The sequence below is a fragment of the Ipomoea triloba genome, chromosome 1 (assembly GCF_003576645.1).
Source record: "Ipomoea triloba cultivar NCNSP0323 chromosome 1, ASM357664v1".
Lineage (NCBI taxonomy): Eukaryota > Viridiplantae > Streptophyta > Magnoliopsida > Solanales > Convolvulaceae > Ipomoea > Ipomoea triloba.
Genome location: NC_044916.1, coordinates 34,462,687 through 34,485,262, shown reverse-complemented (window position 1 = coordinate 34,485,262; position 22,576 = coordinate 34,462,687). Strand labels below are relative to the sequence as shown.

At 32.3% G+C, this 22,576-nt stretch overlaps 2 protein-coding genes across 4 annotated transcripts; one reads left to right on the top strand and one right to left on the bottom strand.

Annotated features, from left to right (window-relative positions):
* Positions 1-3,902: 3,902 nt before the first annotated feature.
* LOC115998910 lies at positions 3,903-7,957 on the bottom strand. The gene is made up of 8 exons (XM_031238583.1): positions 6,964-7,957; positions 6,345-6,419; positions 6,179-6,250; positions 5,823-5,903; positions 5,620-5,717; positions 4,722-4,847; positions 4,588-4,636; positions 3,903-4,493 (listed from the first exon to the last, which is right to left on the bottom strand). Exons 1-8 carry the CDS (start codon positions 7,801-7,803, stop codon positions 4,311-4,313), a joined length of 1,524 nt encoding a protein of 507 aa, XP_031094443.1. The 5' UTR covers positions 7,804-7,957; the 3' UTR covers positions 3,903-4,310.
* Positions 7,958-13,625: 5,668 nt separating this feature from the next.
* On the top strand, positions 13,626-22,538 carry LOC116026782 (type IV inositol polyphosphate 5-phosphatase 3-like). 3 transcript variants are annotated; one of them, XM_031268183.1, is made up of 12 exons: positions 13,626-13,795; positions 16,752-16,818; positions 16,973-17,090; positions 17,182-17,253; positions 17,606-17,681; positions 17,785-17,889; positions 18,145-19,012; positions 20,083-20,267; positions 21,482-21,590; positions 21,754-21,896; positions 22,044-22,278; positions 22,401-22,538. In XM_031268183.1, exons 2-12 carry the CDS (start codon positions 16,783-16,785, stop codon positions 22,422-22,424), a joined length of 1,971 nt encoding a protein of 656 aa, XP_031124043.1. In that variant the 5' UTR covers positions 13,626-13,795; positions 16,752-16,782; the 3' UTR covers positions 22,425-22,538. The 3 variants fall into 3 exon arrangements, with proteins under 3 accessions (XP_031124043.1, XP_031124035.1, XP_031124052.1); XM_031268175.1 differs by having other exon boundaries at positions 16,928-17,090; XM_031268192.1 differs by lacking the exon at positions 13,626-13,795 and adding an exon at positions 16,001-16,291.
* Positions 22,539-22,576: the final 38 nt, after the last annotated feature.

Here is a 22,576-nt window from a genome sequence, read left to right as displayed (position 1 = left end):
AAAGGTAAAAATAAGTAGCGGTAACAGTAAAAGATTAAAAAAAATATAGGGGGTAAATTAATATGAATACCGAGGAAGAAGTAGTGGATGCGTTTGGGGAGTAGGGCTGAGGAAAGAAAATTTTCAGTCACATGAAGATTTGGAATATATTAGGGCACAAGTAACGATTAGGGTTTTTTTTTTTTTTTCCTTATAAAAAAATTCATGTTAAGCACAACTTAAATTACGATCTGATAGTATACACGAGATAAACATTACTTTTATGTAATATCTTACAAATTATACAGTAAGGGTAAACCATACTAAAATATATATATAATGTACAACGAGTCCAATCGAGATGGTGTTAACAATAATCAAAATTATTATTTTTTAGTATCAGAATTATTTTATATACTCAGTTATTTCTTTTGAGCGTAAATTTATAATATTTTAGTTGGTGGGAGTGCCGAGTGATACATAACAGTTTTGGTGATTTATTAGCTAGCCTCTTTATATGAACATCTTACTAATAAGCAATATATAGATAAAGATGATGCATAATGCATGAGAATCCGTATTTGCAACAAGACAAATATTTATCGAATGCCTCAATTTATATGATATGTTTAATTAAATTGAGTGAATATAATAATGTTATGCCGTACATTTTTTCCCCAATTAAAAGAGCAAAAATTAAAGTTATTAGATAGCTTTTATGATGGTAGGAACCTTTAGTTAGATATATATACAAGGAATTTAATATTTGCATGAACTAGACTATAATGTACCATAATCACTCTATATATACAGACATCTAAGATCTTTATCTACTATAGTCATAATACGAGTTTCACTCAGAACGTACTTTAAGTAGCGATTGTAATTAATAATCATATAATTTAAATATTGAGGCCTTGCATGCATGCTTAAAGTTAAAGGAATTGAAGGTTGAATTCTTATGATCACCTATTCACCTATATATCTAGGGTTATAAAGTAATCCTACTAAATTATAAAGTGTTTGGAATTAACTAAATATGATTAGTATGGAAAGCAAACATAATGCTACTTCTCCATTTTGCTAGCTTAATTAACTTGTTAAGATATGTTACATATAGAGCGGAAAGGAGTTGTTGAATGGGTGGAGCATAATTTTTGTATTAGAATGTCACGCATTTGATTCTTGTCAAAATACATATTCTATTGGTTGAGCTCGTTGCATATGTCTTCTTAGTGTGATTTACATATTTTGTGTGGTTTGCATATTATTGTACATATAAATGGGATTCACCTATTTTACTCCATTTTATACCCTCAAGTAGTCAAGTAGTGGTAGTAAAAATAATTTTTATATAATCTAATATGTCATCTAACTTTAGAATCAAATTTTACTATAAATTGACCGGGATAATTCCATTCAAGTTGGTTAAGGATACAAACATAACCACAAAGTCACGTGCTCGAATCCTAGCTCAACTTTCATAGTTTGAATCGGTCACCTCAAATAGTGGTTACGAGTTTCTCTCGTCACCCCAAATTCTACTATAAATTCAACTCTCAAAATATATTACTCAAATAAAAATAAAACTTTGAATCCATCTTTTAAATTTCATAATATATACTATACATAATTGAAAAATGACACTGTCAATACATTCTGAAGCATTTATTGAAGAAAAATACTTTACATAGAAGCAACAACTTGAGTCCGTCTCACTCAATATATCAAAACAATCTTTAGATCGGTCAACACACTTAAACAAATAATGTGATATTTCTTGGTATCATTTGAAAATAACACGTAGCTTTTTAAAAACATGAAAGAATATGCAGTCGATTTGTCTTGTAATTGCTTTGCATTTCTTAAGGTTAACGTAATCATTAACTTATGCCATTTTTTTTGTCCATTTAAATATAATTTTTTTTAAATGCAGATTATAGAGTGCAGAAAACCAGAAACTTCCATAATTTAATTGTTGTTTGAGTTATATATAATGATTTCATAATTGAGTAAAGTAAATGATTAACAAAATAGTCCTAAGAAATGAATGGTGTTTCCTCATACACTAACAATTCTCAATTATCAATAATTAAAGTTGGATTTTTATTTATTTTTTCTAATTCTATTTTATATTTTTCTTGATTTTTCATTTTTTTGGGGGAGGTATTATATATGTTGAGGACCCAGCAAGTTCATTATCAAGGGTACAACGTTAACGTAGAATTGTTCTCAAGTTGAGCAGCCACTTCTTGAAATATCTTATCCATAATCTGAGTTTAATGTCTACCAAAAGTTATTTAATACTAATTAAACTGTTTCAATTGCCAAAGACCTTGTGATTTAGTGGCACCTGATTTACACTCTCACATGTAAAGGAGTGGGTTTGAGCCTCAGTAGAGACATTAGCATATACAACATTGTAACAGAGTCAGTAATACATAATAATAATAATAATAATAATAATAATAATATTATAGAGTAGACATATGTAGTGGCTACCCAATTTCCAGCAACAGAACATGAAATGAAGTATGTGTTCAGCAGTTTATAAGGAGCAAGTGGTGTCCCTTTTGCACTGACTTTAAGCCACACTTGTCTGCTTAATAGCTAATATATATTTAATTCTGTGTTTGGTTTCATGGAGCCCCAAACCTAGTTAGGACACACAACTAGGTTAGGGTTGGACACAACTGTTATGTTACACTTTGGTTCTATCTCAGCCCATCATTTCATTTCAATTTATATTTTATTTTTTTTATTAACACAAACAAAAAAGGGTTTGCAGAGGACAAAATGGTGCAAGACAAATATGCACCAAATAGATCACATAGCCTTTCCTTCTACACATAGGCTGTTGCTTCACCTCTCAAAAGTATGTTTTTCTTTCCTTTATTTATTTATTTATTATATTGGCAGTATTTGCTTTACCAATTTTCCTTCCTTTATAATAATAGCATTATTATTATCATTATTATTATTTGAAACATTGGTGAAAAGTGATATTTATTTAAATTTAAAACATCTTATACGTTATTTCAATTCGTCAATTTATTCCTTTCTCCAATTTTCTATCATTCATCCTCTGCTTCTTTTTTTTTTTTTTTTTCAATTAAAAAAACATACAAATAAACATATTTTGTATTTTTCTTCTTCAAATTTAGCATTTCTCTGGTTACTAAATACACATATTTCTCCGGTTAATAAATGCATCCTTAAATTCACATGTCAGCGGGTAACTAAGATTGTGTTTATTTTAATTCTCAATTTTTTCTTCCTAATTTCTCTTCTCCATTCTTTATTTTCCAAATATACAAGTAAACATTTTCTATATTTTTCTCTCTAGAAAATAAAATTTTTATCTAGTTAGTAAACACACTACCTTTATCCACATAAAAAATTACTCCGTACTAAAATCTTGGTGGAGCTTGCTTTGAAATTCAGCTACTAGCCTACTAGTATTAAGATAGGACTACTAAGGTAAAAATAAAGAGTAGATACCATACAAGAGGCATCTTTTATGGGGTTCTGCATTGAGCCTTTAAACTTTGATGACTTATGCAGTTGAATGCAAATCATATTTTCTGCCATGCAAATCGTGAATCTATTTCAGATTATGTACCTACAGTTAACATATTATATACCTTCTCACAATCACACGTTAACTGCAACAAATACATTATCTATTAACTGCAAATGTATAATACATTAGGTACGGAATCTGAACAATGTTCACAATGCCCATGATGGACCCTAATTCGTGATATAACTATTGGCAGCTAAAGGCAGTCATTTTCACAATTTTCTTATCTGCATTTCAGTATAACATTGCGTAAAATGGAAGTGGCATCTTCATGCACTTATTAAAACCTCATTAATTGTAGATTCTACTTTCCTCCAGGCTACAAGGAAGCATATGCGTGTAAACCAAAAGATGGGAAAATAGTTTACTAAAATTCCTCTGGGATTGTTCAAGATTCCAGATCTATATCAATTATCTCTGTAGCAACAAAAGTTGATATCCTCTCTCTACTCAACAATTGTACATGCAAATGGCTTTTATGGTTCATTTAGTATAAACACAAAGATACAAGTTAATTAATCACAAAATAGAAGGAAGAGGATATCTAACACAAAATGCTGCTCCCAGATGACCATTGTTGATGTTGTTCCTCTGTTTCCCCGATGGATGGAGGTCCGGAATGATGATTGCTTGGACCGCCAAAGGTCTAAGCGAAAATCGTTGTTCATAGTGCTGTGTGTGGAGCGTTAGGGTTTGTTCCTCCTTTTCTAACCGAGGCTCGTTGTGACCTTCTTTCTTAGCTCTAGAATCACGGGGTTGATTCCTCGTTATCCTTTTGAAATTTGAACCATTTCCAATTCGCGTACATACTTTCTCCATCTTCGAAAGGAAGACTGTTGGTTGGAAGGGGTTCTCTTTTACGGGTCATTGAAGAAGCTGGGATGCCCTGCCTGTATCTCTTGGCCATCCATTCTGCTTCCGAAAATACTTTCTGTAGGAACGGGAACATCAATATATTTGTTCAAGTGACAATGCGCTATGGACTATAGGAATAAGTACACTTAGAACGTAGTACTTGAGCGTACCTCTTTGTTTGATAAAAATAACCCCGGCTCACTTTCAAGATCTGCGATACTGCATTTGATAAAATTCAACAAAGAAATCGAGTATTAACATTTACAGATTGACCCTTTTAAAAAAATGTATTTATTTTGCCTACCTCAGAGATATTTTGTCGGGAAACATTGACTTCACGACCAAAACTTTAACCTTCTCATTCACGGCTAACAAGTCACCAACTGAAGTAATCCGGCCTTTAGTGATGTTCGAAATGTGCAGTATCCCACTTAAGAAACAATAAAAGGGCAAAGACAGTAGAATTAGCATTTCAAATGCTATAAAGGAAAGACGAGACTGACGTTTACTAAAGTATGTACTTCATACTATACTACGGAGTACTAAACAAGTGTCAATTAGAAGACCACATCAATGAAAATTCAAACAGAGTTTAGAAAAGCATCAAGCTATCAAAACCAAAAATTTCAATAATATTCAAATTTCAAAGTATACAAGAAATGCTGAGGAAAGCAACCTGGAAAGTGGAAAGTCACAAAATTCTCTCCATCTGAGGCCCCAAATGCCAATAAGGTTTCCTTTTCACATTTGATATCAATTACTCCGTCTATCTAGACTTCTTTTTGCAATTTTTTTACACTAAATAGTGGAAAAACATTACTAGTTTTTTTTTAATTAAAAAAATTAAAATTATTTTAAATAATTTTTTTTTTTTAAAAAAAACCCCAAATAGTAATACTGATAAAGCTTATTTATCAACAAAAAGAAAATATATGAATGCAAGTTAAAAATAAAAATTAAAAGAATACACTTCGCTCTCATGGATAAATTAGTATAAGCTCTTTATCATTCTGGTCTGTAAACATTTTAGGTAGTTGAAGGAAATTCTCAAATTTTCCTATTTCCCAAGCCTTTTACATTTTTCAACAAATTTGACAATCATGTTACTCCAATCAAGTAATCGTAGTTAGATGTATATTCATACATTTAAGAACCTAATCACCTTACTTCACTAGAATAAGCTAAATTGTTAGGGAACTCACCTACGATTCGTTTCACCTATCCTTATCTGTGCGCCATGTGGAAAAATTTTCCAGACAGTTCCTTCCAAAAGTTTCCCCTCTTGAAGATTTAACATGTTCTGCATCCATCGCCAAGCCAGAGTTAGTTAAGATGAGGCAAACAAATGATTGAGAATTTACGAGAATAGGAAAAACAATTGTGAGAAGACAAATTAGAAACCAACCCAAGCTTCCTTCTCAGTCAGTATTAAGTCATTAGTTTCTTCATTTATTCTGGCAATCAGTACATGTATCCGGCGTCCCACCTGCAGCAATAATCACACCTTGAATGGGAGAACAAACTCGAGGGAAGTAAAGCTAATAGTAGGCAAATAGATATGAATGTTAAGGGGATTTTATGATTACCATGGAAGAAAATCAAAACCTTTCTTACCTCAAACCTAAGCATAATGCAAGATAGAATTTATCATATCCAAACAACTATTGAACAAGAACTGCTAATGAGTCCAAATGACCTATTCAAAACCACACGTAACCAACAATTCTCATAACAATACAAACATGGTGAACCCAAACTTACATTCTCCTTCAGCTCTCTGAAACTGTTTACTCTGTTCAATAACTCAGCCTTTGGAAGAAAAGCACGCAATCCCTGCAAAACAATATTCGACATATTAATCTAGTTAAAGAGTAATCTTGGAGTGGATAGTTCAAAGGTTTCTTCAGTGTATTGGAGGGAAAATCACCTCTATTCTTGTCAGGAGACCACCAGTATTCCACTCGGTTATCTTGACCTCGATAGGTTCATTAAGGTGTTTGATCTGCAACAAGTATTTGAAATAAAAAACTGGTTAACACTTTAAGTGCAAAACACACTAATGGACATTTAACACCCAAACTAAGAAATATAAGACTTAAACATGCTAAAATATGCTCATTATTGTATATCCAAAGGATCAAGGGCTAGAAAGTGTATGAACAGTGATAAAGAAATCTATTCCCTGAATAACAATGTTAATGCAAACTAGACTTTTAGTCACTACAATAGCAACAGAAGTAATCAATAGCTCAACCACACTCAAGTAAAACAGACTACGAATTATCTACCATACTCCGATTATCATGACTTACGAAAGCAACAAGATCAAAATGAAATGGAAGGTGACTTGTTATACAATGCTAAGTGATAACTGATACAAATTTGATTAAACAGATTATTAAGTCAGCAGACAATTTCATTTCTCTCATTTTCAAATCCGAAATGTTCTAACCGTATTATGCAATAAAAGAAGCACTGCATTATGATACCACATAAAAGAAGCTATTAATGGTGTCTATAAAAAGGAAATGAAGTGAGAAAAGAACCTGCCTCACTCGATGCCACGCCATTCGTCTAAAGAGCCTTCTTGAAGAGAGCAATGGGCGACCACTGAGAGTTCTTCCAAGAACCTCAGCAAACAAGACAGTCCCAGGATCCACCACAGGCTTACCTAGCAATGGCTCCCCACCTAGGGCCTCATCATTTTTCACAATTCCCACCTTCCCTCCCACCATCACCTTCTCAGCATCCTTCTCCAAATCACACAACAAATCCCCCATCTCCTTACCATGTAATGGCAACACATCCTTAGTCAGCATCACGCCCAAGAGGTCAGCACCAATATTCACATCAAGCTTCCTGTCATTGCCGGAGACCACCACACCCACCACAAAATCCCCTGGTTTTGGCTCAAAATACTCAACACTAACTTTCTTTCCTTCCTGAATAGCTTCACCCTTACTGTCCAATTCGGAAACGTGTTTTTCATCCAGTGACTCCGCATGCGAGAAGAGCCGATGAAAAGGCTCCAAGAGTTCATCTTTACTAGGCTTTTTAGATTCCTCTAGGGTTTCTGCCTCAGGCTGGTCGTCTATTGGCTTAGGTGATGGCTTATTTAGCAATTCAAGCTCCTCACTTTTAAGCTTTCCAGGCTCCTCATATGTCTCCTGTTTAGAGCAGAGTGGGACCCGTACCCGTCTCCAAATTGAAGAACCCGAAGAAAAAACAAGGTTCTTGGAAGACCCAGAGTTGGGGTTTGGGGTTTTAGCCTTTGGGGAGGTTAGAATAACCGGAAATTGAGGGGCGGTGGTGTATAGAACTGAATTAAAGAGTGGGAAATTTGGGTTGAAAATGGAGCAATTACAGGGATGAAGAAGGAAGGGCATGTTTTCTTTAACCTGCGCACCGCCTCATGTGCAATTGATCTCAAACCAGAAATGCTTCTTTGCTTTGCCGCTTCTTTTATCCTTTCTCTGGTTTTGCCTCGTGGAGCCGTAGGCGCAGGCGCTGATATTTCTTTTATCCGTGTATCGCAGTAGCAGTAATGGAGGCTACGTCGCCATTGAAGTATTGGGCCCTTCCGGTAACAATATATTTTGGGCATAAGCCCAAGAGTATAGTCCACTCATTGTATCATACACTTTTTTTTTTTTTTTTTTTTGCATAAGCCCAAGAGTATAGTCCACTCATTGAAGTATCGGTAAATTATTGTATGGACCATGAATATCAGGTACATTTTTAATATACTAAAAGTATATTATTTGTGTATTAAATGTATATTACTTGATAGTATATATAAAATAATATACTTTCAGTACTCAAATAATGTAATTTTAGTATATTAAAAATGTATTTTTTTAATTTATGGTTCACACATATGTGTGGACCATGGTCCATGTTTTGTTTTAAATATTTTTATTTTTCTCTTCTCTCATATTCTATTTTCGAGTCACACTTGTAAAAACTCTTCAAAAACTACAACTATTCAGGATGCTCTCAGACTCTTTACATGTGTCTGGTGATGACTTTACCATATTTGTTAAAAGTTTCTTAATATGATATTAGGAAATCATTATTTACAACATCACATGGATATCTTTTCTCTCAAGGAAAATGTTACTTTTAGTCATTAAATAATTTGTGTACTTATATTTTACCCTTTAATTATTATTTTACTGACCATTTTTACATAAACTTGATTGGAAATCATTGAAATAATGTTCATGATTAAACCATTGAACTTAAATAAAGTAATAAATATCACTCGATCAAGTAAATATTAATAATTGAATTAAATACTTATCATGATTCATTTTATATGTCATGCTTACTATTTATTGATCAAACTAACTATTTCTTCTTTGTTTATTTTCTTTATTATTTTTACTTGTTTTTTAAGTTTTTTTTTTGTGTGTTTAATAATACTTTTAGTTTAGTTTCTAAATATATACATTTTGTATAATACTACCTAATATTTAACTTCTTTTTTTTTTAATATGAGTAATATTTAACTTAATATTATAAAAATTTGAATTAAAAATTATTTTAGTCAAATCTCGTTAACTCGACACATAAAATAAAACGAATGAGATATTATTTTAAAAAATTGCATTACACATTAAAAAGTTATACACACTATTTTTTTGATGTGATGATGAATTATTAATTACTTTAAGTGAGTTGTTTCTTTCTTTCTTTCTGCCAGCCAATAAAACGCGTATAGTGAAAGTATATACTCGATACTTCATGACTTACCATCTCCACATTTTCCTAGGGTCAATAGTCTATTAAAACCAAATTTGAAAGCAATAGGTGGTGCGGGGGAGAAATTTAATAGCATGCCATCCATTTCCGTTAAATCATCCTCCAATTCTTAAACTGCATTGATGTTACATTATTGCGTCGTATGTCACATCTTCATACGTCATAATTAATTAATAACAACAGTAATATAAGTATATAATTGTAGAACAAACTTATAAACGCCACGTCCGTGCATATTAATGTTATTACAAATTAGTCATTTTGCATAAACATTATTGTGTTGACTAATGATACCCATTATAATTTTTTTTTTTTCTGTGTAGTTTAGGTTTTCACCGTCGAATACTGTGATTAATCTCCTCTTGTTGAATTGTATAGTAGACACTTATATTGAGTATATGACAACTAACCTGAAAATTTAATATTGCTCCATACCCAAAATCAATGATCAAACTCTTAACAATTAGTTAAAGATTGATGAGTGTCTTTCATTAAACCATACCTTATATGCTCTAGGTTATGATAGCCAGTATAATATAGTAGAAGCTATACAACTTATACTTAATTATCTTATTAGGGCAACACCAAGTCACCAACAGTAGTTTTTATTAGGTTTTTCTCAAACCTTATATTTTTCCCTGATATATATAAAAGAGAGATTTTTTTTGTTTTTTTTTTTAGTGTTTTGAACTTTTTCTGATTTAATAGGTCTTGTTGAAAAAAGAAAAAATTAAGTTGGTGTGCGTGCAATGCATGCACTTGCAAGGCACGTTGAGGGTGGTCTCTTCTTTTTTTTTTTTTTTTTTTTTTTTTTTTTTTTTTTTTTTGGTTCTTGATTTTTTTTTTTGTATGACCAAAAAAAAAACATTTCTCAACTGATATGGTTGCTCTTAAATTAGGTAATTGTTACGTGGGAGATTTCAACAAAAGTTGGCTTGGTCATGATTGTCATACATTGTATCATATGTGAAAAATATAATGACAAAATGCAGGAGATCAATGTACAATATTCAAGATCAAAATCAGAAGTAATAAAAAAAAAAAAAAAAAAAAAAACAACAACAACAAATAAACAAAAACTTTGTGTATGTACAAACGCCCCAATGCTATAATAAAATTTGACTTTGTATAGCCCTTATAATTTTCAGTATCAATTTATTTTTTATATCATAACCTTATTGTATGTTAATGTTTATATTGGATCACCCTAATTAAATCAATAATTATCATTATTGTAATACATGATAAATTATAGTACATAATGAAAACAAAATATACCAGCATCAGGTACAAGCTGGATGCCTGTATGGGTGTATGTAATTAATTCACTAATCGTTGACTATATCACATGCTAGCATGCTACGTAGTTCATGTAAAATGATAATAAAAATAACTTAAAAATAATTTTGTGATACAAACACAAAACACTTGTCACACAATGGCAACAAATGGTTTTGTCAATTTAAACAACTATGCATGTTAGACTATTATATTCATAGTCTTTCGTTTTGGAAAGTGAGTGCGAATATTAAGTAATCACATTAATTTAGAAATTATCCCTTGAAATGGAAATTTTAACTTCTTTCAAATATTAATAAAATATTAAATAAAAAAGTGGTGAATATTAAAAAACATTTTAAAAGAAAAATGTAAAATTATTCTTAATTTAAAATTATAATGTTATTATCAACACATTTTAAGAATAACACCAAAAATGTATGATATCATACTTTTCCTTTGTTGAATGGGAGAGGATAAAGAGTGGGTAGGTTCTCCTACAAATAAGAGTTTTTTTCCCCTCGGTTTTTGTGGACAGAAAAGGAAACAAAAAGCGAAGAAAATGTCTATGCATGTCCACATGAAACATGCGCGTCCACCTGGTGCGTTAAAAGTCACTGCATCACTAACATTTTTTCTTGTTTTTTATTTGGATTGAAAAAAAAAAAATCTCTCTCCCTCTTCTTATTGACACCCCTCCAACAAATGAGGGTGCGCCAAGGCATTTAGTATATATGTCTCCGTAATTATTAAAACAATGAATATATAATTTATTAATTACAATTATAAAATGTCAACAATTCATGAATTACACCGATTACAATATATTAATGGGTTGTGATATGTTGTATGAATGTGATGTAGCCTATCATCTTATTAATATTCGGTAGGTGGCTTACACATTGAAAATGATCGATATGATTAATTATATGATTAAGTAGATTTAAACTAATCCTTAGCGAAATGTTACCGGCCTTAATTTAATTAGCTAATGATCATGAACGTAATGATTACTGTAACTTATTTGTGGTGAAGAAAATTCCACTTATGGCTTATTATATATTTTAAAATTTAATTATAATAAACTTATTATTAAGAGAATTTAATTTCTACGCAGTGCCCGGAGAAGGCTACAAAAAGAGATAAATGGATTTGGGTGTCGGCATATATGTCAAAATGTCAAACTGAAGATTTTAGATGAGGATGTGTGGTTTAATCCACACCATCCAATTAAAAAATTGGTTCCTAAAATCATGAAATTTGAACTTTATAAAAAACTACTAAAAATCGCTTAAAAATAATATACAATCCAAAAAAAATTAAAAGACTACTAAATAAAAACAAATATATTGAGTAACATCCTTCATTTATTCCCTGTATTTTTCTTTTATTATTATTTTTTTTTTTGTAATGCATAGCATCCTTCCTTTATATTAATAAATAAATTAAAGGACCACTAAATAAAAACAGATATTGAATTGTTTTAACATTTTCATTAATTAAAACACACAATTTAACTTTTTTTCAAGTTATTTAGGAGATAAACAATGCAATGAAAATGAAGGTCTATTTAACATGACATATAAAAGAATTATGACATCGTGCAACATACATTTTAAATTGATAAAATTGTATTTAATTACTTCTATAACAAAATAGATAGTACATTTTATATATAATGCTTAATCCACAATTGTTCACTGTTTATTTTATTTACGATAAAGTTTGCAGATGCCATTTGAATATGTACTATAGGTGAAACTGGACAATTTATTCCAATTCAACCTAATTTCTCATAGTTGACGGACTCAAATTAAGAAGGTTAATAGACAATTTTTACGATTTTTTTTAAAAACTTTTTAATTACGATCAATTTTCTTATTAATTTAGTTGAGATTGTCGCAGTTGTTCACTATTTAAGTATTTATATTATTAATATAAAATTCAAGACTCAGAATAAGTAGCCATCAATTATTTTCAAGCATCATATCACATGACATCCTCTTTTTTATTGTTTATTTGTTAGCGATCAATCGGAATCCAAGTCAAAATTTTGTTCATTTTTCATAGCCAATTATAGTGTCGATCCACCCATTTGTCTCTTTATCAAATCGTTTATTAAGTGAAATTTCAAAATTTACATGCATGGGAAAAAAAAGGCAAATATTACTTTTTTTGTAAAATGAATAGCAAATATTACTTTTTTGTCTTGTCTTAATATTTGTTGTTCATGTTAGAGACAAAAAATGCAACAGCCCATAGGAAGAAAAATGCAACGGTGCAAGATGATTTAATCATATACACGATATGATTCCATATTAACTTTACAAGTGAATGATGAGGTCGAGCCATATTAGAAAGACTTATGTGACTAGTCTCATGAGAGGATATAAGTAAAAATCGAACTCGTAATTTTTTAATATGAGAATCGTGTTCTATATATCAATTTATTCACTCGACCACTACTTTAGAGTGGCACATAACTCTAATATTGTTGAGAAAGTTGTTGCGTAACTATTTAGAGCATGGCCATCAGTGAAGAATGGGTGAATATTGGAACAGTAACTTGCATAGTTGGAAGAGAGAGTGGAGAGTTGCTTCAGTAAATGGTGGATATTGGAACAGTAACATTGTTTTGGGGAAATCAAAGAGGAAGCAGTGTTGTGCGCGTATCGCGCACAGCACAGGCGCGCCTGACACCTCTTTCTTTATTATTATTTTGTTTTTAAAATCAATTTTATTTTATTTTATTTTTCATCTCCTCCCACTTTCTCTTTCCTAAATACACTTACAAAAACTTCTCAATTACCTAAAAAAACTGCATTGATAAGGATGATCTTAGACAATGGCTACAAAGTGCAAAAAAGAGCCTAGAATAAAACATGACGAATAAAAATTAGAGTGTCAGTACAACTGATCAGATTAATCTTTTGAGATGAATTATTTTAATATTGGAGGGTTAATGATGAATGTACAAGCGCACACAGACAAACCAAAATTTGCAAGATTATTTTAAGATAACGAAAAGGCTAATAAAAGTTGTGTCTGCAGTGCATGACAAGTGGCATGATTTCGTTTGACAAATATGACCAAAAACAGCCTATAAATTAAGCAACCGGTAACCCATGTTCAATTCTTTTCTCTATCAACAAACCTCACTTTCTATCACTGCACTACTTTCTGACTCAGGATCAAAGTTTCCCTTTTCCTTCTCAGAAAGAAGAAGCTTCCAAGCAGTAGCAGAGGGGGAGAAAACAGCCATTGCAGAAATTTTCAGATCTTTCCGGCGCCCAATTGTTTGCTCCGCCGTACCGGCCGCCCTCTCTCGTCTAAAAGGTATTCTTTGTTTATAGTTATATATATATAGTACGGTCTCCGTAAAACCTAGCTAGCTAGCTATCTTGAATATTATGATTCTCAAAAGGTATGATGAAGCTATATCCATATCCATATGTATAAAGCATTATTCTTTTAATCTTTTTTGGTAGTATATATATGACGACAACTTGGAGAGTTTGTCCTTACTCCTTAGTTTACTAAGCTTTTTATACTGATTAAATTATTATTATTTTTATTATTATATATACATATCTTAACTTAAAGAACTGTAATTGGCTACATTTGTTTACTCCATTAACTTGTTCTTCTAGGTTGCAAAAGCTAGCCGCCTGGCTTCTCTTGGCCTGGCCTGTTCTGATCGATCTTCTTTTTGTTTTTTCTCTTTTTTATTTTTATTATTATACGAGTATATTTTTTTTACCCCTTTTAAAGAAAAATAAAATCTGACAGAAATTAATTAATAGATTTTTGGTTGCTGCACCGCTCAATGGACATGGTTGGCTATAAACAAAAAAAGGATTTTACTATAGTATCCATAACTGGATAACTACGTAGCTGTCTTGGAGACTGGCAATTTGTATATCCTATTGTAAGACTTACCTGAAATGTCAACTTAAACATCAAGTGGTTAGAAGAATTGTTAGGTGAAAGGTCGAAGGGTCAAATTCAAAATTCTGTATCTCGAAAATATAATAACGGTATAAGAAATAAATTAAGTTGCGCATTCACTACATATTAATTATAACTTTTTATGTAGTGATAAACACTTGATCCTAACACAATATGTTCTTGCGTTGTATTTAGATATGGTATTAACTAGTTTAGACCTGTGCATAAACATGTCCCATTAAATTTAATGAGTTGAGATTACATATATACTATCATAAATATATTGGCAACTTATGCTGATTTATCTCTTTATGGTACTTTGTCGGCTAGAGTTATAAGATAGGTTTAAGTTTTAACACATATTCGAGTTTTGCCTACAAATTTTTATGTAAATAAAAAATAATAAAGATGTAACAATTTTGTGTCTAATATTTAGGTAAATTAAATGCTATTGACAAAAATCACAAAATAGAATATAAGGTTAAATAAGTCTCCATCTACTCCAGACTCCAATGTTGGTTCATGACATAACCACTTGCATCCTATCTCCCATCCCCAACCACATATATACACACACAATTAACTATTCCTTCATTTTGGTCCTACCCATGTGGTTGATAGCTAGGGATAATTCATTTTCAAAACCGACTCGGAAATGCCAAAATGCCATGTGTTCGAGTGAAGATGACAATATCAATTTTATAGTGTCTCAAAAAAAAAAATCATGATTTAAAAAAAATTATCTTTGTTCTTGTGACATTTTGTGTGTAAACATCTATTATATAATTGAATTTACGAGGCGTTTGGTTGGAGGGAAGGAATTAGGTGGGAAAAGAATTGCAATTCCATGGGAAAAGAATAATGCGGGAATAAAGTGAGAGTTTAAATTTCAGTGTTTGGTTTGCAGAAATAAAATTACTAGGAATTTTAATTCTAATGTTTGGTATACATGGGAATTGAGAGGGAATAAGTAGTATAAAGTCCAAAATGCCCATCGTTGTTGTTGTTATTATTATTATTATTATTATTATTATTTATAATTGACAAATTAATTCACAAATTGTTAGAGTTGTTGCATATAAAGAATGCAAATTTTGAAGAGTTCTGCATATAAAGAATTCAAAAGAACATACATGAAAGTTGCTGTATATAATTAAACAATGCATATAAAGAATGCAAATTTTGAATAGTTGTTGCATATAAAGATTTAAATGAACATACACAAAGAGAATTCGAAGAATAATACACAATATAATTTATAATGGAAGGTCAGACATCAATTTTAGGTTAATAAAATGGAGGAGTAATTTTGTCTCATCATTGTCTTTTTTTCTTCCTAAATTCCATGGAATTAAAATCCCATGGGTGGCCATGGGATTCTAATTCCATGAAAATGAGGGAATTACAATTCCATCCAACCAAACAAATGAATTTAGTTGCATTCGGAATTATGTGGGAATTAAGTGGGATGTGGAATTGAATTCCCTCCAACCAAACGCCCCGTTAATCTTGAGTGACAGGAAAATTTACAGTCATGTGTATGAATAAATCTCGTTTTGTGACATAGCAGGTAAAAGACCACAAGGAACGTGAGTTATCCAACCGATTCAAATTACTAAGCCAACTAATTGATGTTAGGTTGTCCAATTGAATTTAGGTTTTTTAAAGGACCATGAATGTGTGGCTAGCTACTGTCTGTCTGTCTTGTAGCAGAAAAATAGGAAAAAATCAAATATGTTTGGAGGAAACAAACAAATGTCTAATTTTTGGAAAGAAACCAAATCAATGCATGCCGTTGATGTTTTGTGTCTGTCCTATGGTGCTTCAGTGCTTTCACGGCCGAAAACTGAAAGAGAGTTCTGAACTGAAACATCTCCTCCCATGGTAGAGCTTCACACTCTTCATTTTCATGCTAAATTGGCAGCTGATTTTTTGATTTTCATCTTCTATATGGGAGGTGGTGGGTTCGAGTCTCAGTGGAGACAATACTGACTATTATATTTCAATAGGTTGAGAAAGTAGTTATGAACAGATACTGTATTGTAATAGAGTTAGTAGTATTAAATGAAAAAAATTCTCTAAATGAAAAAAATTCATCTGTCCAATACTGTAGACTAGAACAAGATGTCTCATTTTATTATTTGTTTATTTATTTATTTATTTTGTGTGTGTTACTCGTAATCCGTTAAACCCCAACCTCCTTCCCGCCACCGGGCAAAAATCGCTTCGCTTTATACCTCATATGGACTTGTTCTTCCTGCTACTTTAGTATCCACTGTGATTTTTTTTTTTTTAATTTTATTGTATTTTTGGGTGCTGTTTTTTCTTTGGGCTTCTCCCCCAGATATTAGCTTTATATTTATTTTCATCCAAACATGAAGCACAGTTCAAGGCAACAGCGTCAGCCCGAGGTAAACTTTTCTCATTTTTTTTTCTTACAATTTTATTCTATTTTATTTTCGGAATTTCGCTTCTTTCTTTTGGTTTCGTTTTCCTTGTTTCACCCAAGAGGAATTGCAGAGAAGTTGGGCTGAAATATTGTGTTTCGGTTGCACGTGCCTACAGCTTTTCTGGCCGCGCGTGGTGGTTCGCAAGTGGCTCAACATCAGCGCCCAAGATTCCGATTATAGCGCCGATACTCAATCAGACTCCGACTCCGACTCCGATTCCGATCGCGACCAAGGTTACCTACTTTTTTTTTTTTTTTTTTTTTTTTAAATAAAGATTATTGCTATATAGTCACTCTGACTTAGTATATTTGGAGTTTAATTTAGATGTCTGTGAGTGGCCAAGGCAGTCGCGGTTTAAGGATGCGAGAGGCGGCGAAGTTGGAAGGGAAGCGAATGGTAATAAGCTTAATTTTGTTCATAAAGCTGTGTGATTAACTTTTCGGTATGTAAGTGTTGAAAAGCTACTGTAGATTCAGCTGATGGACTAGAGGAATGCATAAGTTGAATTTGATCAGGGAAATTAATGTAAGTGAACCTTAATCAAAGTAAAAAATACAGGGAGAAAAGAAGTTTAGCTACCGCGTCTTGTTCAGCATATGTGTATCTACTGATTTGAGTTCAAGTGTAATTTAATTGAACTATAACTTTTATTTCTTAAAATTTGTGAAAATGGGTTTCCTGGTGATACTTTGTATGGTTTTCACCTTGAACTTTGTCTCTCATTTTGAAAGCTTGTTTTGGATCTCAGAAGAAGCTGTTCTCAGGACACGAAGACGAAAATCAGAGACATTTCGGGCACAGTATATAAACACAAAGGAAATTAGGTATGCATCCTTTGACATTTTAGGGATATCTACTGTCAAAGCATTATATGATTGTCTTAGTAAAATGATAACTTAATATGCTTCTGCATGCTTGTTTTACTAGAGTATGCGCTGGCACATGGAATTTTGGAGGAAAAGTTCCTCCTGATGATCTAGATCTTGATGGTTGGTTAGATATTGATGTGCCTGCTGATATTTATGTGCTCGGGTACTTACCAACTTTCTTGAGCGTTTTTCTTTTCCTTGAAGTTTACATGTGAACATTTCATTTTGAATTCCTTCTTAATTTTCCCTTGTTGATTTAGTTGATAATGATCAGTATCTATTGTATATGTAGAATCTATACTCTAGATACACTAGGTTCTCAACATCACATATAGTTTGTTTGTTAATTCAATGCATATATTGCTCTTTATAAAATGGCTTTTAATTTACTTTAACTGCAAACAATTTATATCTACAGATTTCAGGAGATCATTCCATTAAATGCTGGTAATATCTTTGGGGCTGAAGATAGCCGTCCTATTCCAAAATGGGAGAACATCATCCGAGAAACTCTCAATAAAATCCCTCCTGTAGATAAGTTCAAGTCTTACAGTGAACCTTCTTCTCCATCGAGGTTTAAACCATCTGAAGGTTTCCCTGATATTGAAGAGGAAATTGCACTAGAGTTTGACAGTGATGGTGAGGAGGAAATTGTTCCATTAAATGAAGAATGTAATGAATTTGTTGAAGCCAATAATATAACCATGTCGGGCAACGATACCGTTGTCAATGCTGATGTGTCTGCATCCAGTGGTGGTCATGAGTTGACCATGCCAATCAAAGTGGGGGTTGAGAGGCTATTTTCTTCACCAAAGAGGTTGGATAGGTTGAATTGCTTAAGAACTGAAGAAAGTGAAGAAAATGTAGAGGAAATGAATATTCATTATGACAAGAAATTAACCAAAACGCTTAGTGGAACAGAGAAGATTGGCCTGAGTTGGCCAGAGACACCACTAGATCTTCTACCTCAGTGTGTTATAGAAAGAGCTAATTCCTTTAAATCTAGGAAATCATTTAAGGCTTCATTATCTATTGGAGCATATGGTTCTTTCAAACCAACCACTTATGGCCAAAATAGAATGCAATCTGATGTGGCTTCACTTGCAAAAGTGGACCTTGAATCTTTAATAAAGCGTAAAAGAAGGCCATCATATGTGAGGATAATAAGTAAGCAAATGGTTGGCATTTTCTTAACTATATGGGTACGCAGGAGTTTGCGGAAGCATATACAGAATTTGAATGTTTCTACAGTTGGTGTTGGTGTAATGGGCTATATAGGTAACAAGGTTTGTTCTTTCCATAACTCTCAGCTTTGTACTATGCATACTGTGTATGATAATGTGGTACCATGCTCATCTTTTAGTGCTGAATCAGAAGTTTAGAACAACAGCATCATTTATAGTTTGCACTGATGTTTTCTCACAAAACAACATTTTGTTTTATCACTGCATTGGTTTCATGTAAAGAATAGGGTGCAATGAGATGCTGAATGAGCTAACATTTTTAAGGTGGCATAGTCAATACTTATTTTACTTATGAGTCAAACTTAATGACGAAAGCTTTTTCTTTAATTTTAGTAAGTTAGAGCCACATTTTCTCTAGTATGTTTGTTGTGCTTTCTCTTTTTAAATTTAATTATTCAGTTTTTTTGTATAAGACTAAAAAAACTATGTTTTGACCTAATATAATCTAGATTTCACACAGATAAAAGATGGTGCAGAACAACAGAAGTGCTAGGGGTTGAATAAGAAATATGATAATGAAATTGGGGACGCCATTCATTATCAATGTGGAAATGTATGTTGTGATAAATGAAGCATAAGTCTCATTTAAATCCTTTACAGAGTATATAAAGTTGACCTGGAAAGATAGCTTCTGAATTATACTACTTTTTGTTTTTAGAACTTCATTTACCCACTTTCCCTTGGAATCTTCTAGGAACATAGCCGTGAACTCTGACATCTCTGAGTTTCTAGTGAACTATTTCTAACAGATGTACACTTCCCAACAGGGGGTCAATGAGTTAATACAACTTTAGTACTTTACTGATTCACTCTGATACTCTGGTCTACTACAATGGATCAAACAATCAAATTCCATAAGTTTCTGTTTGTATTTGGAATTAATTCAACCCTGGTTAAAAGTTTGCACTTCTGTTCTCATGCTTTAATTGCATGAATAAATACAACTTTGGTGCATTCTCTTTTGAGTAACATTGCTAGGTTCTCTAAGTTCTCTAATAAATACAGTATTTGCTAAAATGTTCTTGATAGTGTTAAAAATTCATCATTTGCTTGCTTAGGTTAATAAATTGCTGCATGCAATTCTTTAAAATGCCAATTCTTCTTTCTTCCAGGGATCAATATCGGTTAGTATGTCTATATACCAGACTTTCTTCTGTTTCATTTGTACTCACCTAACATCAGGTGACAAAGATGGGGATGCAGTCAAAAGAAATGCCGATGTGCTTGAAATTCATCGGAGGACGCATTTTAATACATATTCTAGTACTGGCCTTCCTAAAAGTATAAATGACCATGAGTAAGTATGCTACATCTTTATTCATTCATTTCTCTCTCTATCAGTAAAATTTTGGTGCTGTTCCATATTTTGTGCTACTATGAATCAACAATTATTTTATTTTATTTTTCTGGAACATTTAGTGAGTGTGAATGCATTTGGGCTTCTGTTGCACAAATCCACAAGTGTACAGGTCAAACAAGTAATAATGAAGAGATAGTGAAGTATCTCTCCCACAAGGATTATCTATATCACTAAATAAATACTAAAATTAGAATGCTTTTAAACTTTATTTAAACAAATGAAAACATGAGTTTATAATAAAATAAATTTAGAACAAATAAAGAAAATAAAAAGAATAAGGAGATAGAGTAACTAGGAAAGAAGATTGATGGATGGATCTAGGGTTTCTAACTTCAACTATGCTATATTATTTACTAGTTTAATTTGTTCCTTAATCTTGCAATTATCAATTGCGTCAATCAAATACAAATTATATTCCCAAGTTGTTTTCACTGTGCAAGGAAGTTATCTATTAATATGATTGCTATACTCCTATGCTAATTAAAGATCAATAAAGATAATAGTTTAGGTCTAAAATAAGCATTAAGGGACTTTCAGTTACATGTGACTTGTAGCATGGAATAATATATTTGTTCAAGGGAAAGAAAGAAACTGACTACCTACCTTTTTTTTGGGATGACGAGGGAAACCCCACAATCCTTTCGAGTGTAGGTAAACCCCTTGTGCCCCTAGCTAGCAAAGGACCACAAGGAAGTAAACCAGCCTAGGTTACCCATAGTTGCCCGGCTCAAACCAAGGGGGCAAGGATTCAAACTCGTGACCTTGTGGTTACAAGTGTGAATGTCTTGCCATCTTGGCTAGGGTTACTACCTACCTTTTGATTAATCAATTGTAATACTTGATTTTGTTTTTTAGTGGAAATTTAATACGGAGTATATTTTTGTGCTTTGCCTCTTTTAGTTGCTTTGTAAACCATATGCCTTTTCCACATAAAAAAGAAAAGAAAAAGAGAGACTTGTAAAGTTATATCCAACTCTAACTTCCAGCTTTCTTTGTAATTGGATGAAGAAGAGAGACTTGTAAAGCTATATCCAACCCTTTAGGGTTATTTGAGTTATTAATTCCAATGGATGCAAAATCAAAATTAACTCAACTGTCTTTTCTTTTTCCTCCATTTTCTTAAAATTAACAAAAAGCTTATATTGTTGCAGGAGAATAATCTGGCTTGGTGATTTAAATTATCGTATCAATTTATCATATGAAAAAACACGGGAGCTAATATCCAAAAAAGATTGGCCTAAGTTAATTGAAAACGATCAGGTAAATATGGATATATTCCTCATTACACTTTGATTCAACTTCTAGCTAGATAATCAATGTTCTAGGAGAGGCAACCAAAAAATTCATATGGATGTATTTCTTTTATGACTTGATGAAGTAATAGTTCATACCATATTGATGAATGTATTATATACTTTTATAGCTCAGTAGAGAGTTCAAGAAAGGGCATGTCTTTGACGGATGGTCTGAAGGGATTCTAAGATTTCCACCAACGTATAAGTATGAGATAAACTCAGATAAGTACCATGGAGAGGATCCAAGACCTGGGAGACGAACTCCAGCATGGTACGTATCTATTACTTATAAAAAAAATGGAAATAAAAGTGCATCTGATCTTTCCATATTTGCACTTCAATCATATCCCCTCATTGCTTTATGTGTAACTTGTTAAAATGTTTCCTCCAAATGACATTATGTTTTTCTGTTTCTCAGGTGTGACCGAATCCTTTCATACGGGAAGGGAATGCGCCTACTTAGCTATAGGAGATCTGAACTTCAACTTTCTGATCACAGGCCAGTGACAGCAACTTATATGGTAGAGGTCGAGGTATTCTCAGCTAGGAAGCTGCAGCGGGCTCTCACCTACACTGATGCAGAGATTGAAAACGAGGAAGTTGTTACAGATATTGGAACTGACAGCAGAATGAGCCGATTGATGACAGAAGAGGTATTGTTGCTCCATGCTGCCCCCACCCCACCCGCCTTTTGATCTTGTAATGGTTCTGATTCAATACTTGAATGCAATCTAATTTGTTGTATGCTTTCATATATATTTCATTGGTGATGAAGGATGCTTCATTATGGGGGCGCTAGAGAGGATAACCTTTGGAAGAAGAGAAGATGTTAGAGGTTAGAGGTTGAGGCATCCATGACTCTTCATTCTTGTGATTCTTTTATTTGTGAATGGCTCATGTTGTATGGTCTTAAGTCTTGTTTTTTTTTTTTTTTTTTTTTTTTTTTTTTTT